At 44.7% G+C, this 14,089-nt stretch overlaps 1 protein-coding gene across 3 annotated transcripts in view; it reads right to left on the bottom strand.

The window, feature by feature from the left end:
• Window positions 1-14,089, bottom strand: part of DMTF1 (cyclin D binding myb like transcription factor 1) — a 28,565-nt gene that overhangs the window by 1,830 nt on the left and 12,646 nt on the right. For all 3 annotated transcript variants that reach the window (XM_079993666.1, XM_079993665.1, XM_079993664.1), the window contains 10 exons: window positions 13,477-13,634; window positions 11,975-12,007; window positions 10,496-10,605; window positions 9,292-9,520; window positions 8,274-8,425; window positions 6,575-6,790; window positions 4,945-5,030; window positions 3,559-3,717; window positions 1,933-2,319; window positions 506-650 (listed from right to left, as the gene is read on the bottom strand). In XM_079993666.1, the coding sequence (XP_079849792.1) occupies window positions 506-650; window positions 1,933-2,319; window positions 3,559-3,717; window positions 4,945-5,030; window positions 6,575-6,790; window positions 8,274-8,425; window positions 9,292-9,520; window positions 10,496-10,605; window positions 11,975-12,007; window positions 13,477-13,634 (1,675 nt within the window). The remainder of the gene's footprint in view (window positions 1-505; window positions 651-1,932; window positions 2,320-3,558; window positions 3,718-4,944; window positions 5,031-6,574; window positions 6,791-8,273; window positions 8,426-9,291; window positions 9,521-10,495; window positions 10,606-11,974; window positions 12,008-13,476; window positions 13,635-14,089) is intronic.

Raw genomic sequence — 14,089 nt, 5'->3', positions numbered from 1 at the left:
ACAACTGCCATTGCAGGTGTGATCCTACTGCTCTTTGTAAGCTAGTTGAGTATCACAGGAAGCTTAGGGCTTGGGCTCTCTTTCCTTTCTCCCTCCCTGGGAATGATGGAAGGCTGCTTTAGAACTAAGCACAGTTCCTCAGCTGTATGAGCAGAGGAAAAAGCCACAGTTCCACAACTGGTTAGTAAGGAATCCTAGTCAAACCACGGTTTGATAGCCTCGTTTATTTCAACTAGCAATAGTTAGAAGAAGTTAAAATTGCCCCCATCCAGACATGGGGGAAATGCACTTGGTTCTAACCTGGAAGATTTCAGAATCTCTTGTATGACATGGTCAGAGAGGGCAGGATACAATCCAGAGGGCTGGACAGGCTTGTTCCCATAATGGGAAACTGGTCCAGTTACATTGGGCTTCTCACAAGAATCACTCAGAAACAGCATTGCTGCACACACAGGAAATGTGTACTTTTTTAAAAAAAGGCTGCTGTGTCAACCTCACGAGTTACCTGTTAGTGTTGTTAGGGGCAAAACGGATTCGCTGTCTATGTCATCTGATGTCTGGATAAAGCCATGGGGCGAAGGTACAATGAGGACGGTGTCATCCATGGGAGACGCCTCAACTTGTTCTTCTGTCGTTGGAGAACTGAGATCCTGTGTGAAAACCAGCATTTTTCAACTAGTGTTTACAGAACAGAAACATGCTTTTTTTTAAAAAAAAAAAAAAAAGTCCACAATAGCAAATAAATGAAGTGCTGTGCAAAATTGCTTGCTTTGAATGAACCATTGTGGGTGGAGGGTGGCAATCTTTAAACAGCAAAATGCTTTGCCTCTTAGTTGTGAACTGTGGCAGAACAATTACTAGATTTATTTGCAAGGATGACTGAGGACTTACTTACAAAGTAGACTGAAGAAGACCTCCCAGTGCATCCGTCACCTATCTCACCCGGAATAAAAGTGCCAGGGCTTAAGTAACAATGATCTGTAATGCATTTTTAAATTGGTGTAAGAGCTAAACTAAAGCAGATGGAAGCTGAAAGCAAAGGGGTTGGTGGGGAGAGGGGAGAGAGGGGGGCTGGGACAGTGGCAGCGGAGGACAGGAGACTAGTTCTCCCCACTCCAATGCCATTTCCCCAGTGAAAAGAGAGCAGCTTTCAAGGGCAGGTTTATTTAGTTTACTTCTGAGTGTTTTTAACAGCCACAAGCCACCAGGAGAATTGCTGGTTTCTTTTAACCGCCAGGAAGAGTTAGGAACTGGATTCACTGAAGAGCTGCCTTATACGAAGTTGGACCATCAGTCCACGTAAACCACAATTCCAGTTCAACCAGCAATATTCCCCAGGCAGGCATCTCACTCCATGTTGCTACTTGACAACGTTTTAACCTCAGATGCAGGGGCTGAACAAAGCATATTCTAGAGTTATATTATCCCACTTCTCAAGTTGCTCAGAGGTGCTGACATTTCATTCCCTGCTCCCTACACATATGTACTTGAACCAGGATCATGTGTGTTCACGACCATTCTCACACATGTTCTCATCACTGAACGTTTGGCACTTCTCTCACTTTTGTCTGAAGCAATGAGGAACACCAAAGGGCACACAGGAGCCAAGAATGCACCACCTTAAGATGATCTCCCCTTGGAGAAATGCATAAGCAACTTGTACAAATTGGCCAAAAGCAATTCTGAATGTTTCTTGCAGCCCTTTCACGCAAACTCAATTTGCAAACTTGGGTGTTTTCCATGGAGTACGCATTCCACGGGAAGCTGCAGTCAGTTCTCAGATGAGTGTACCAGCACAAAGCAGGTTTGTTTAACATGGTTAAAATATCAAAGATGAATTGCATGAAGTTGCATTTGCTGAGCCTCAAAAACAACTGCTACAGATCCAGCCATGTGCCAAATCCTCATGCTGCTAAGTACTGCTTTCCTTACCTCAGAAACGTAGGTGCCAGCTAAGTCAGACCGACAATCTTCTTCACACTTGATATCCGTGTGCAAAATCTCTCCTCCGGCTCTTGCCATGACCCTGTCAATGAGTTCACTGCTGCTCCTGCCACCAAATTTGGAGGAGGAGTCTTCGCTATATGCAGACTGCTCTTCCACAGCCAGCTTGGGTTGATGGATGTCCTCTGGAAAGGCGTCTGCTTCCAGAGCCGTTGGAGGGTCCACCAAATTAACTGGCTGAATGTCTGAATCAACAGCAAGTTCTGCCTGGGTTACGGAGGGAGAAATCTCTTCTGCGGCAACAGTGCGGATTATGACACTTGGTGCATGGCACTGTACCGTGACATTGTCACCGGTGTTCAGCAAGTGTTCTGGCTGTGAGAAATGGCCACAAAATTGATAAGTGCCACATAGTGTTGTGACTGACTTCTTTATGCCCCTTCAGCAATGGTGAATGGGGACCAACTATGCATTTTATTTTAAATTATTCTATACATACATTGTACATACATCGTAACATTGCATGCTAAATTACCCATTCTTCACTATTTACTAAATCACATAAAAAACTTGACATCTACTCTATTTTCCTGAAAAGGTATGTTCAAATACTCAACGAATAAGCTTTACATTAAGTTTTTTCTATTAGCCAAATTGCACTAACAGTGGGAGTTTTACAATGTGGCTCTGGGCCTTGTAACGCCCTCCCCTCTCCCAATTATAAGCTTTTTAAACCCAAGAAGAACCTTGCTGAATGAGACCAAAGCCCTTTCTAGTCTCTTTATCTTGGGCGGCCCCTGTAAGAGCAGGATGTGGGATGAGAGGAGCTACTGGCTGGAACCAGCAGGCTGTTCAAAGGCTTCTATGTTATGCTCTTATAAACCTGCCTTATCACAAACGTTCATATTTGGGGCTTTAAAAACACGAATTTAGTAATGTTCCAATCTTATTATTTCAATATATATTGATTGAATTTTCTCACCCCCCTTGATCATTATATTTTACAAAATAGTGAGAAGTAATGCCAGACATCAATAAACAAAATTTGAGAGATGAGCACCTACTACTGTGCATTTATTGTGATCATGAAGGGTGGGGAAGGCACAGCCCTGACTTCCTTGGGAGAGACGGATCTGTCAGAGGAAAAGCTTCAGAAATAGATGAGAAGGGTTGGGATCAACCAGGCACCTCAGGAGTGGCATGCTGGCATTGGTTTGGGTGGGACACCTGAGAGATACTGAGGGGCATCACTGCTCCAAAGGCTGTAGAACTCACCCCAAGGGTCGGTCTGAGGCTCTGTGCGTTCAGGTCACAACTCTGATGCTGCTGAATGAAACCTGTGTGCACAATGCCCCTCCCACAGCCCATCAAGCTGAACCCCAAGGTATGATAGGCACCATTTTAAGATTTGACTTCCCTAAATCATTGTCCCTTGCCACAACTAGCACAACTAACACTGCAGAGGATTTTCACCGGAGAAAATACATTCAAGTCAAAACTGTTCTGCCCTGGTGTTTTGTTTGGTGCAGCGCAGCTGCTCCAGCTAACTAGCAGCAACTCCAAGCCCCCCCCCCCCGCCCTTTATCACTCCAGCTTCTCCTTCGAGACACCTACGGATAAGGCGTGGACGATGATCTGGTCTGGTGAGGCTGGTGCCGTGGCAGCTGTGAGGGTCACTGTTGGGCTGGTGGTCAGTGTCAAAGGCAAGCCTTGGGTGGAGCTTGTCTGGAGTAGGTACGTGCCTGGAGTCCCCGTGGGCTGAAGATGGAAAGACTCAAGAGAAGAAGGAAGAAGATCAATGGGAGGGTGCTCTGCAACTGACTCATGAAGGACATTGACTCTGAGGAAGTCAGACTCAAAACGTAAACTGTGTTCCTAAATGCAGCATAACTGAAATAACCCTAGAAATGTAGGACAACTGACCCCCCCCCATGTCCTTCCTTTCTCCCCACAAGGAGAATGTCCGTATCCTGGAGAACAAGGCAGTGCCTGCGGTCACCCATGTTATCCCCAGAGCCATCCTGTGAGATAGGCTTGGTTCAGGGACTATCCCAGGGGCACCCAGTGACTTCATGGTCAGGGAGGAATTCCAACCTGGTCTCCCGAGTTCCAGTCCAACCCTCTTCAACAGACTACATGGCTCTGAAATGGAAGTGTTCCATCCACTGCATAAAAAGGCAAGTCCCTCCTTGCTTTGAAATGTGCCAGGCTCTCTGGAATTTGACCATTGGCATCTACCAGTTAACCCAACTAGCTGGGATAAGAGGTATGAAGGATGGCCATTTCCTATTGATTTATCTTGTCAGACAACTGGGGTTGAGACTCCTGCATAAGATACATTCTCTTAAAGGAGGAGAAGAGGGAGCACCATGATTTTTCTTACACAGGGACAGGTGGACTTCAGGCTTGTATGGCCTTTAAAACAACAAATATCTTAGTGGTCTACTAATACATTTTACATTTCAAAAAGAAAGATGTGCATAATTAGGACCTCTTAATGTTAAGTCATAACATTAAGACATCTTTTGTTTCATGATTCCAAGAACTGAGAACATAAGGAGCACCTTTCTGGACCAGACCAAATTCCAGAGTAATCCAACACTCTCCCATGAGAATCCCAATAGCCCTGCAGAAACCAGGTGCTCCATAAGAGACTGGCCAGTCGTCCAGCCATAGGGATGGCAATCCTACTTTTCAGAGTGCTCCTGATTCTTCCTCTAAAGTTTGGCTTGCCTGCCCAAAGCGGCCAGTGGAGGGCTGGCTGGATCCAGTTACCCATCCCTGGTGCATGCAGATAATGTGACACCATAAAGTAAGTAGTTTTGCATGATTTTAAAGCTTCCAGTTATATTATGCTGTAATATCCTGCTAACTGAACCTCACACATTTTATAATACTTTATGTTGCCATAAGGACACCATTGAGATGCTCCTTTCCTCAAACTTGAGTCTGAAAAACCAAAAGATCAAACCAGGTAGGTGTGGGATCTGTAGAACTTACTGGCAGGATCTCAAATGTCTGCAGTGTCCCACTATTTAGAGTTATTGTCTCAGAGTCAACAGAAGCAGCAGGGGAATCTGCAGAAGCTATGGGAGTAAGAGGGAGAAACATACCCTTTTTATTATAAATAAAGAGAGAGAGAGAGAGAGCGCGCGCGCCCTAGGTGTATTTAACTGATAGACAATCACATAATTTAGTATTGAAAGACAAAGGCTACAGTGGACTGCCAGGACAACGAAGCAGTTAGTAGGCATCTTAACAGTTTGTTTGCCATAAATAAGCCTCTCTAAGTGTTGTGATCCTTCAGCTGGGAAACACTAATTTTTTTACTACTAATTACATTGGGAAAACAGTTGATAAAAATACGTAGGATAACTACACAGAGATTAATTAAAACTTAAAACAAGCATTTCCAGGACAACCACCCCCCCCGCCCCCAGCAGGCTCTCATGGTGGGTGTCGCCAAATCCATGTGAGCAGCTGTGTGTGAAGAACTCACGGCTCACTCTCACTGTGGGGTCATCTGAAGTGGCCCAAAGAGGCACCCAACTCCTGAATGGTTTTGGTCTGCTGCTCAACATGGAGAGGAGGTATTACTACTTACACACAAGTAACATACTAAGAAATACAGATAAAATCTCATTGCCATGGAAAAAAGCAGGGGCATGTGTGTCAATACATGAACTGTGTGGGAAAAGGGTGCCTTCCTTGTTTATGATTCTCTTCCTCCACAGAGCTCTGAGGAGCTTATGTATGGTTCAGAGACAAGGCCAAATCTGCTTAGTTTCAGTAGAGGGAATCACTCTGGCGTCTTCAGGCTGCCTTTGTTCAGCCTGCAGGAACGTGGGTGAAGTAGCTGGCCTTCAACCTCAACTTTCTGCATTCTTCCAAAGGTGCTGGCTGCATGCCCTGTCCTCTACTGGATGAAATCTTCAGTGCTTAAATAGATCATATCCAATATAATGTGCTGTGCAGCAGCTATAAAACAATCAGGTGCTTTAGTACTTTCTGTATGTTCACTTTTTATGTTAGCTGTCTGGAAAGCAATACTGAGAGGGCAGGATATCGTCGTTGTCCCCCCCCCCCCATTTAATAAATAAATAAAATCACTGGCAATGCTGTATTTGCTGCCCTCCTTCTTCCCGTATCACTCTTAGAATCACATGCAATTGTATCCCAAAGGGCAGGGTGGGTGGGGTACAAAACCCCCACTAGCAACCCCCACCGTCTTGGAAGCTACCAGTGTGGCCTAACATAGCCATGAAATCCACTACCTTCCTTACCAGGAGCAGACACAGGGCAGCACTAACCACAGCAAACCAAAGGCCATTTCTTTTTCCTCCCTGATCGCAAGAAGCCTGCCCAACTTTTCACATTCTCATGGCTATATTTATGGTTACCCATATTCACTGCTTGCGCCACGTGAATGGCGATGGCACATAAACCATGAAGTACATACTGTGTTCTGTCTTTGCTGCACATGTATGTTATGTATGGGGTAGCCTACAGGCCAACTTCTTGCCAGACCAAAGAGAGATCCTCTTCTCTCTGAAAATCAGGAAACCCCTTGATTTGAGGAAGGGCAATGATCGGAGGGAGGAGGAACAAGTGAGGGATCAGAGGTACTTACAGACATGGGTAATCTGAACTGGAATCTGCAAAGCTGCCACGGGGCTTGGAGAATTGCCTGAATTCTCATCCAAGCGAGCCACCCGAATCTGCACATGCTGAACCCCAGAGCCAGAATGAGCATTTGGCAACCCAGGTACAGGTTTCGTCTCTGAAAGCTGGTGCCCTGCAGCATTCGTCTGGCTTTCGTGAAGCTGTTTCAGACCTTTTATAAGAACTGAAATGGGGAAACAAAAGGGTCACTCAGAATGTTGCTAGACGCAAAAGACAGAGAGAAGTGTTTGGAATAAAGCTGTGTGTATGACAAGTGTTCAAACCTCATGAGAACTTTATTTAAACTTATTCCCCTTCAAAAAAACCTCAAGTAAAGAGCTTCGTGCATCGGCAAATCAAAATGACCTAGTCTTCCTAATGTCAGAGGCAAGCACATCTATCAGTCTGCCCACATCCTCTTCCCGAACTGTTTGCAAATAAGATGGGGAACCTTTCTTCAGAAGACTCTCACCGTTGCAACACCAGACAGGGGATCCCATCTTTGGGAAAGGGGAAGGAGGAGGAGGGTCGCTCACTTTTAGGAACGGGCAGGGCTGGGCATGCAAGCCAACTCCATTCTCTTCTTTCTCTTTCTCCTCTTCACGCCCACTCAGTCACTCACCCACAGAGCAGAGAGCCACTCTGCCTGAAGCCCAGACAGTGCAATGGCAGGTAGGCGAGGAGCCTCAAAGCACCCCACCCCGGAGGCGTCACCCGGGGCAAAAGTCCTGGCTAACCCCCACCAAGCTATGGCACTGGGGAGTGGCAGACTTCTTTTGACAACCTGAGAGACAAGAGAGTCACCACCCCACTATGGGTGGGGTCCAACATTTGTCATACTCACAAGTACACCCATTGAAAGTTAGATGTCCCTCAATATCTATTTATGTATTTAAATTTGTTATTTGCCCTATTCTTATTACTTTGTATGTATGAATGAGTGTGTGCTATTTTTAAGGAAACAAACTTTATGAAAATGTATACATGCAATATTCATTTAAATATGGAGAAGTTTAACAAACACAAAAACCTCAAAACACTACAATCTGAATCCTAGATGTCAAGAGCCAGCCTAAAATAAAGATTTCACTTTATGCCTTTGCTTTTTCAAAGTTTTTAGTTGCATTTTGTAACCCATGTCAGGACCACCGAAACTGGAGAAAGGCAATAAAAAAACCAAATGAGTCAACACAGGAATTAATAAAAAAATATTAATACCTTATCTTAGACAACAAGGATGGCTGGGGAGAGAACTGCATAAAACAGCCTTAGGACAACTGCATAGGTTATTCAAAGCTCCTATCTGTCTAGTCCTCAACACGCTTCTCCAGTAGTCTTCTGTTGTTACCGTTTCCTGCATGAAGTCTTCTCCTTCCTCTTTCGGGAAAGCTACATCTATTAGTAGCAGCAATCCCAGAGGAAGAACCTCTACAAAAGTTTGAGGTTTGAATCTCACCTTTGTAATGAACTCTAAGATAAATGTAGCCTCCAATCTGAAAATTTGGGGAGAATAATAAACTACCTCAAAAGACTGTGGAAAGGATTACAAGATATGGAAATTAGGTGGAGCACTCTTAAGGGCTATGCGAGCGCTGTTATTTCCTACTCGCTTCCACCCTCCCAGCAAACAAACAGCGAGCAGGTAAGGTAACCCTTTAACACTTTACCAGGAAATGAAACCTCTTTGTGGTTTGCGATCTGCCTTTTGATCGTCCACCATTTACTACGAAGCCACTGGGGTGAGCGCACACTGCTCCATCCTTCGGCCAGCAGATCCCAGTTGATGTCATTTTCATCAGATACTTCTAGCTCTGCTATTCTGACAGGATTACATGGGAAAGAAGTGTGTGTTAGAGAAGACAGCTTCCAGCGCAGAGGGAATGTTATGTAGCTCCTGCTTTAATCAGATTTAGTAAGACTGCACAGCAACAAATGGCACGTGGTCTCAAGAGTGATTCCTGGTGGACTGTGGTCAACATCACAGAAGCCGCCACCGTACCTCCTTTTGGGCAGTGTCACTGGAGGCTTAAACTGAATGGCTTAAACCCAGACAAGAGCCTCTCCAGCATTCCGTCCTGCAGTGGCAAACCAGACGTCTCGGAAGTCCACAAGCAGAGTCTGAGGGTAATAACTCTAACTCTCTCTCTCTCTCTCTCTCTCTCACACACACACACACACACACACAGAGAGAGAGAGCTTTGATCTCCTGCATCTAGTATTGAGGGGCAGGCTACCTCTGAGTCTGAAGGTAGCAGCATATAACCATCATGACTAGTAACTATAGGCAGCCTTAGTGTCCAAGGATTTATCTCTTCTCCTCTCAAAGCTTACATTGTCAGCTGCCTGCAGTGTAACTGCCCAGTGTGGTGAAGCAGAAAAACCTTGGAGGATTTAAAGCAGAGGCTGGGGGACCATCTGTCATGGATGCTCTTGCTGAGATTCCTGCATTGCAGGGGGTTGGAGTAGATGACCCTTGGTGCCCCTTCCAACTCTATGATTCTATGATTTCAATCTTTATACTTTCATAGCAAGAAGATTAAAGTATCTGGGAACAAGGAATGCAGCGGCCATTGTTAAAGAGTTGCCTAAAGTATTAAATCAAAGTGACAGAGATGTTGATTTTGTCTTTTTAAATTCCCCCCAGCCCTGCTGCCCCATCCCTGCTTTCCAAGAAAATGGCACAACCTCAGGATTAGGTTTATTTCATCTTCTTTGGTCCACTCGGTGCCTCCACTTTGTTTCCAGTTTAGGTAGTTGAGCCATTTGGAGCGGCACTGCTTCTCAGACCGCGTCCCAACTCGCTCTGCCACAGCAGCCCAAGACACTCCTTGCGTGACAATGTCCCCAGGCTCTGTGCTGGTTAATTCATGTACCACTTCTGCCAGTCTCTTTTCTTCTTCTTCTGTCCACTTCCCTGAAGGGGGAAAAAAGTAGGGAACAATACATGGCAATGAAAAGCAGTTTCCCTTAAAAATAAAAAATTAGATGCATATACGGCCTATCCTCCAAGCTCAAAGTGGCATGCAGACGACTCTCCCCATTTTATCCTCACAACCATCCTGTGATGTACATTAGGCTGAGAAACAGTCCCTATCCCAAGGTTACCCAGTGAGCTTTACAGCTCCATGGGGATCTGAACAAGGGTCTCCCAGACCCTAATCTTGCACTCTAACCACTACATCACACTGGCTTGGGCCCTTATGTTCTTATTTAATTTCCAATCTCTGTTTGATTCCAGCAATCCCTCTTCAGATTCTTAAACTGCTCTGACCTCTCCCATGGCCTATTTGAGAGAAATGTGCTTTTAGAAGCCTGGCAATGGACTGGAGGCTCCCTGTATCACATCAACAATTTAGCCAACCTTCTATGGAGGTATATTTGTTGTACCATTTGCAAACGTGCAAAAGGTTCTTTCAACATTTTAAGAATGGGCAGTAAGGGGGCAGATGAAGTTTAGTACAAGAACCAATATATGTGCATTGAAAAGTGTAAAGTCCTAAATTAGATGTGCTGTTTGTCTCTGAGTTAGGGCCAGAGCCATTACCGCCAAGGGTGTTTCAAACCACAGAGGAAGCTCACGGGATATGGGTGATTCCCACACAAACGTTGGTGGACTTGGGGAAGAATATGCACTAGATGCTGCTGCCCAGAGTCCCTGAAACAGGCACATCTGACCCTTCTTCAGGGAGGAAGGACAGGATACATATTAAATAAACAATTTCATCTCCCTGTCCCTCCAATAGTTTGAATCAATTATTTAGCTATTTAGTAATGACAGAACAAATTTCTAAAGCAATCCTGAGATGTACAGTCTTGAAGATTATGAGATACACTTTCTGCAAGTCAATTGTGCATCCATTGGGAATGTCAACTGTTGTAATACTTGTACCTGTATTGCAGGTGTCCTTCATCAGCCTGCATCGGTCTTTTACTGAAGAGGCGCTTCTTCCGAGGGCAGCTCCAATAGTCGCCCAGTCATTCCCGTGCTTTATCCGTAGCCTAAACGGAAAGTGTATTCAGCATGGTGTGCAAAGCATTTCAATTGTATATATTTATTGGTTTACGTCCTGCCCATCCTCTAGAGGAGCCCGGGGGGTGGGGGTCCCAACTATATACAAATATAACCCACTTAAAATAATTAAGAATCAGGGCGTTTCCGGATGGGGGCTTGTTCTGACTAATGGTTTGTTCAGTTCTGGGTTTTTGATGAGCATGCTGGATGAACAGCACAACATAAAAAATCACATTCTTAAAACAAGCACAAATCTGTAGATCAAATTAATACATCAACATAGCCAGATCACGCCTCAAGGAATGGCTGGGTATAGGGGGCCTATTTAGCAACCCCATTTAAACAACCACCTCTACATCTCAAACTGTCTGTAATGATCAAATAATTGATTACTTCATATTTTATCTTTAACCTGCTTTGGAATTCTGTTCTCTGACAACACATACAGACATCAAATCATTCTAAAACCGATTTCCCTGAAATGCTGCACTCACAGTAGCCTAAGAACGACATAGAATAGTGCTTAAGGACATGTGAATCCCTGCACTCCACAGTGAGTTTACTCTGAAGCCTCACAGGACACCCCGTGAGGTCTAGAACCCAAAGCTTGCATTAAACTCCTTTTTAGGAGAAGGGAAGTTGAACATATTTTCAGCCAACCATCACTGTATTTACTGCATGTGAGCATACAGAATCTTACCCTTAGTTCTGTATTGTTGTATTTCACAATTGAGTGCATTGCTGCATTTCATTTTGAAATGACTAGCTGGTCATATCCTTTGACTACTGCTTTGGAATCTGTAGCATTGGAAGGTTTTCCTCCCATTATATTTTGAATAAAGACCATTGCATCTGGTAATGCAGCCAAAGATAATAGGTACCAATTTCAAAGAATGTTAGGGTTCTTATCAGATATCATGGGGCCTCGATTACACAGGAAGGTGTTCACATGTCCTTAAGCACTATTCTATGTCGTTCTTAGGCCACTGCTACTAACAAGGAATGGGGAAAGAAAGAGACACTGGAGATGTAGTGTGAAATCGCAGAGAGCGCCAAAAGCTGTGCAAGAGATCAATGAAGCACTTGCAGCTTAGTTATTTGCTCCACACAAATAAGAGAGCCTGCCCTGAAAGCTTAATGCAATTGCAAAAAGGACTTGGGAATGCTCACTTTGCATGCCCAGTCCTGTTATTCCTTGCCTGTGTCTCCCCCTTCTGCAAACTACACTGTGGCTCTTCTTAAAAGAAGCTGGTGCTTGGCAAATGGCAACCTAAGGAGCCTGAGTAAACTCATGGGCCTTTGGCTGCAGCTTCCAGACTGTTCACAAAACACTGATTAATGCAAAATAAAACTTACTCCTTGAGCTTTTCAATTTCATCAGGAGTGTACCTGTGAAATATACAAACAGCACATTTAATTAACAGACATACATAGAATTTCTATCAATTTCTTGAATTCCCCTCATTAGGACTCAGCACAGCACATAATATGTAACATTATTCACAAAGGCAAATATAATTGCAACTTTCAGATTAAAGTAGAATTTCAAAGTGCAATATGCCATACTGGATTGTTACCAACACTAACCTGATGTTAAGGCACAGAAGAGAAAGCAATTTTTATAGTCTTTGACAAGGTTCTTAAGTTCTGTAGGATTCCCTACCCATAATGAGGAGACATACCAAATGGTCATTAATCTTGCCAATGTATTATTCAAAACTATAGTCACATGTGCCCAGTGTCATGATTAAAGATGAAAATCCATGTATGTGCTTAGATACAGCTTCTGAAGTGAGCAGAAAAAAAATGTAACTATTAGTGAAAGGTAAAGGTAAATACCCTTGACCTTTAGGTCCATTCGTGGAGGACTCTGGGGTTGCGGCGCTCATCTCGCTTTACTGGATGAGGGAGCCGGCATACAACTTCCAGGTCATGTGGCCAGCATGACATAAGCCACTTCTGGCGAACCAGGGCAGCGCACGGAAACGCCCTTTACCTTTCTGCCAGAGGGGTACCTATTTATCTACTTGCAATTTGACGTGCTTTTGAACTGCTAGGTTGGCAGGAGCAGGGACTGAGCAATGGGAGCTCACCCCATTGCCGGGATTCAAACCACTGACCTTCTGATCAGCAAGCCCTAGGCTCTGTGGTTTAGACCACAATGCCACCCACTGTGTTGGTATAAACTACCAATTATTCATCTATTTGGGCATACGATAAAAAGCAGCACTGATAACCCTTATCTGGAGCCAAAAGGCCCGGGAGTTCCACACACGTCCCCACCATGCAGGTTGTACACATGAAGGGGTCCAGGAGCCAGTCTTGGACTCATGTACCCCTCCACTATAGAGAACCTCGTATCTGATCAAGAATCTGAGTGCAGTTTGTCCAACACACAGTGGATACACATACATATGGGTGTGAAGTCCTACACAGAATCATAGGCTTGTAGAGTTGGAAGGGACCCCAATGGTCATCTAGTCCAACCCCCTGCAATGCAGCAATCTCAGCACATGCTCCCCCACCCAATTTGAAACCATGATGGACCCGGCTCAGCTTTGCAAATATACTAGCAGTTTTATTGCTGCAGCAATGGCAATGTTGTATGACTCATTCCCATGGCTCTGCCACAAGCAGAGTTCAAGTATCATATGAGACTGTCAACTTACTAATGGTGAACATTAAGCAAGTGCTTAATTTGGAGAAATGTACTCCTCCGAGGCTTCATGGCTCAACATTGTTTTCCCCCACCTTGATTCTTCTGGCCCTACATAACATGGTGCTAGGACTTAAAAGGGCCCCCAGGCCATTCTTAACCCTTCTCATACCGTTTGGTCAAATGTTAGGAGGTTTCATACTTGCCAACGTGGTTTCGATCATCATACATGCGAAGTACTCGTCTATAAACAGCAAAGAGAGGCCGGTTCAGACCCCATGCAATGGTCCTGTAGAAATCTTTCCTTTCATCCTTTGACATCTCAAAGATGATTTCAGTGGCATCTTTTATTCCACGTGCCTAGTCACATCAAGATTTGGACGACAAATTTAAGTTTCCCAACATCTTACAATAGATCAAGACTGATACTTTATTAACAAGCTCTGCAAAACTATGTATTGGATGTTGAAAATGTGACCAAATCACTTTTTATCATTAGCTATTCAAAAAAAAAAAAAAAAAAAGGGACGCAGGTGGCGCTGTGGGTTAAAGCCTCAGCGCCTAGGACTTGCCGATCGAAAGGTCGGCGGTTCGAATCCCTGCGGCGGGGTGCGCTCCCGCTGCTCGGTCCCAGCGCCTGCCAACCTAGCAGTTCGAAAGCACCTCCGGGTGCAAGTAGATAAATAGGGACCGCTTACCAACGGGAAGGTAAACGGCGTTTCCGTGTGCGGCTCTGGATTGCCAGAGCAGCGATGTCACGCTGGCCACGTGACCCGGAAGTGTCTCCGGACAGCGCTGGCCCCTGGCCTCTTAAG

Source organism: Podarcis cretensis (genome assembly GCF_951804945.1).
Source record: "Podarcis cretensis genome assembly, chromosome: 10".
NCBI classification, from domain to species: Eukaryota; Metazoa; Chordata; class Lepidosauria; order Squamata; family Lacertidae; genus Podarcis; species Podarcis cretensis.
This window is presented reverse-complemented; position numbering and strand designations above follow the sequence as displayed.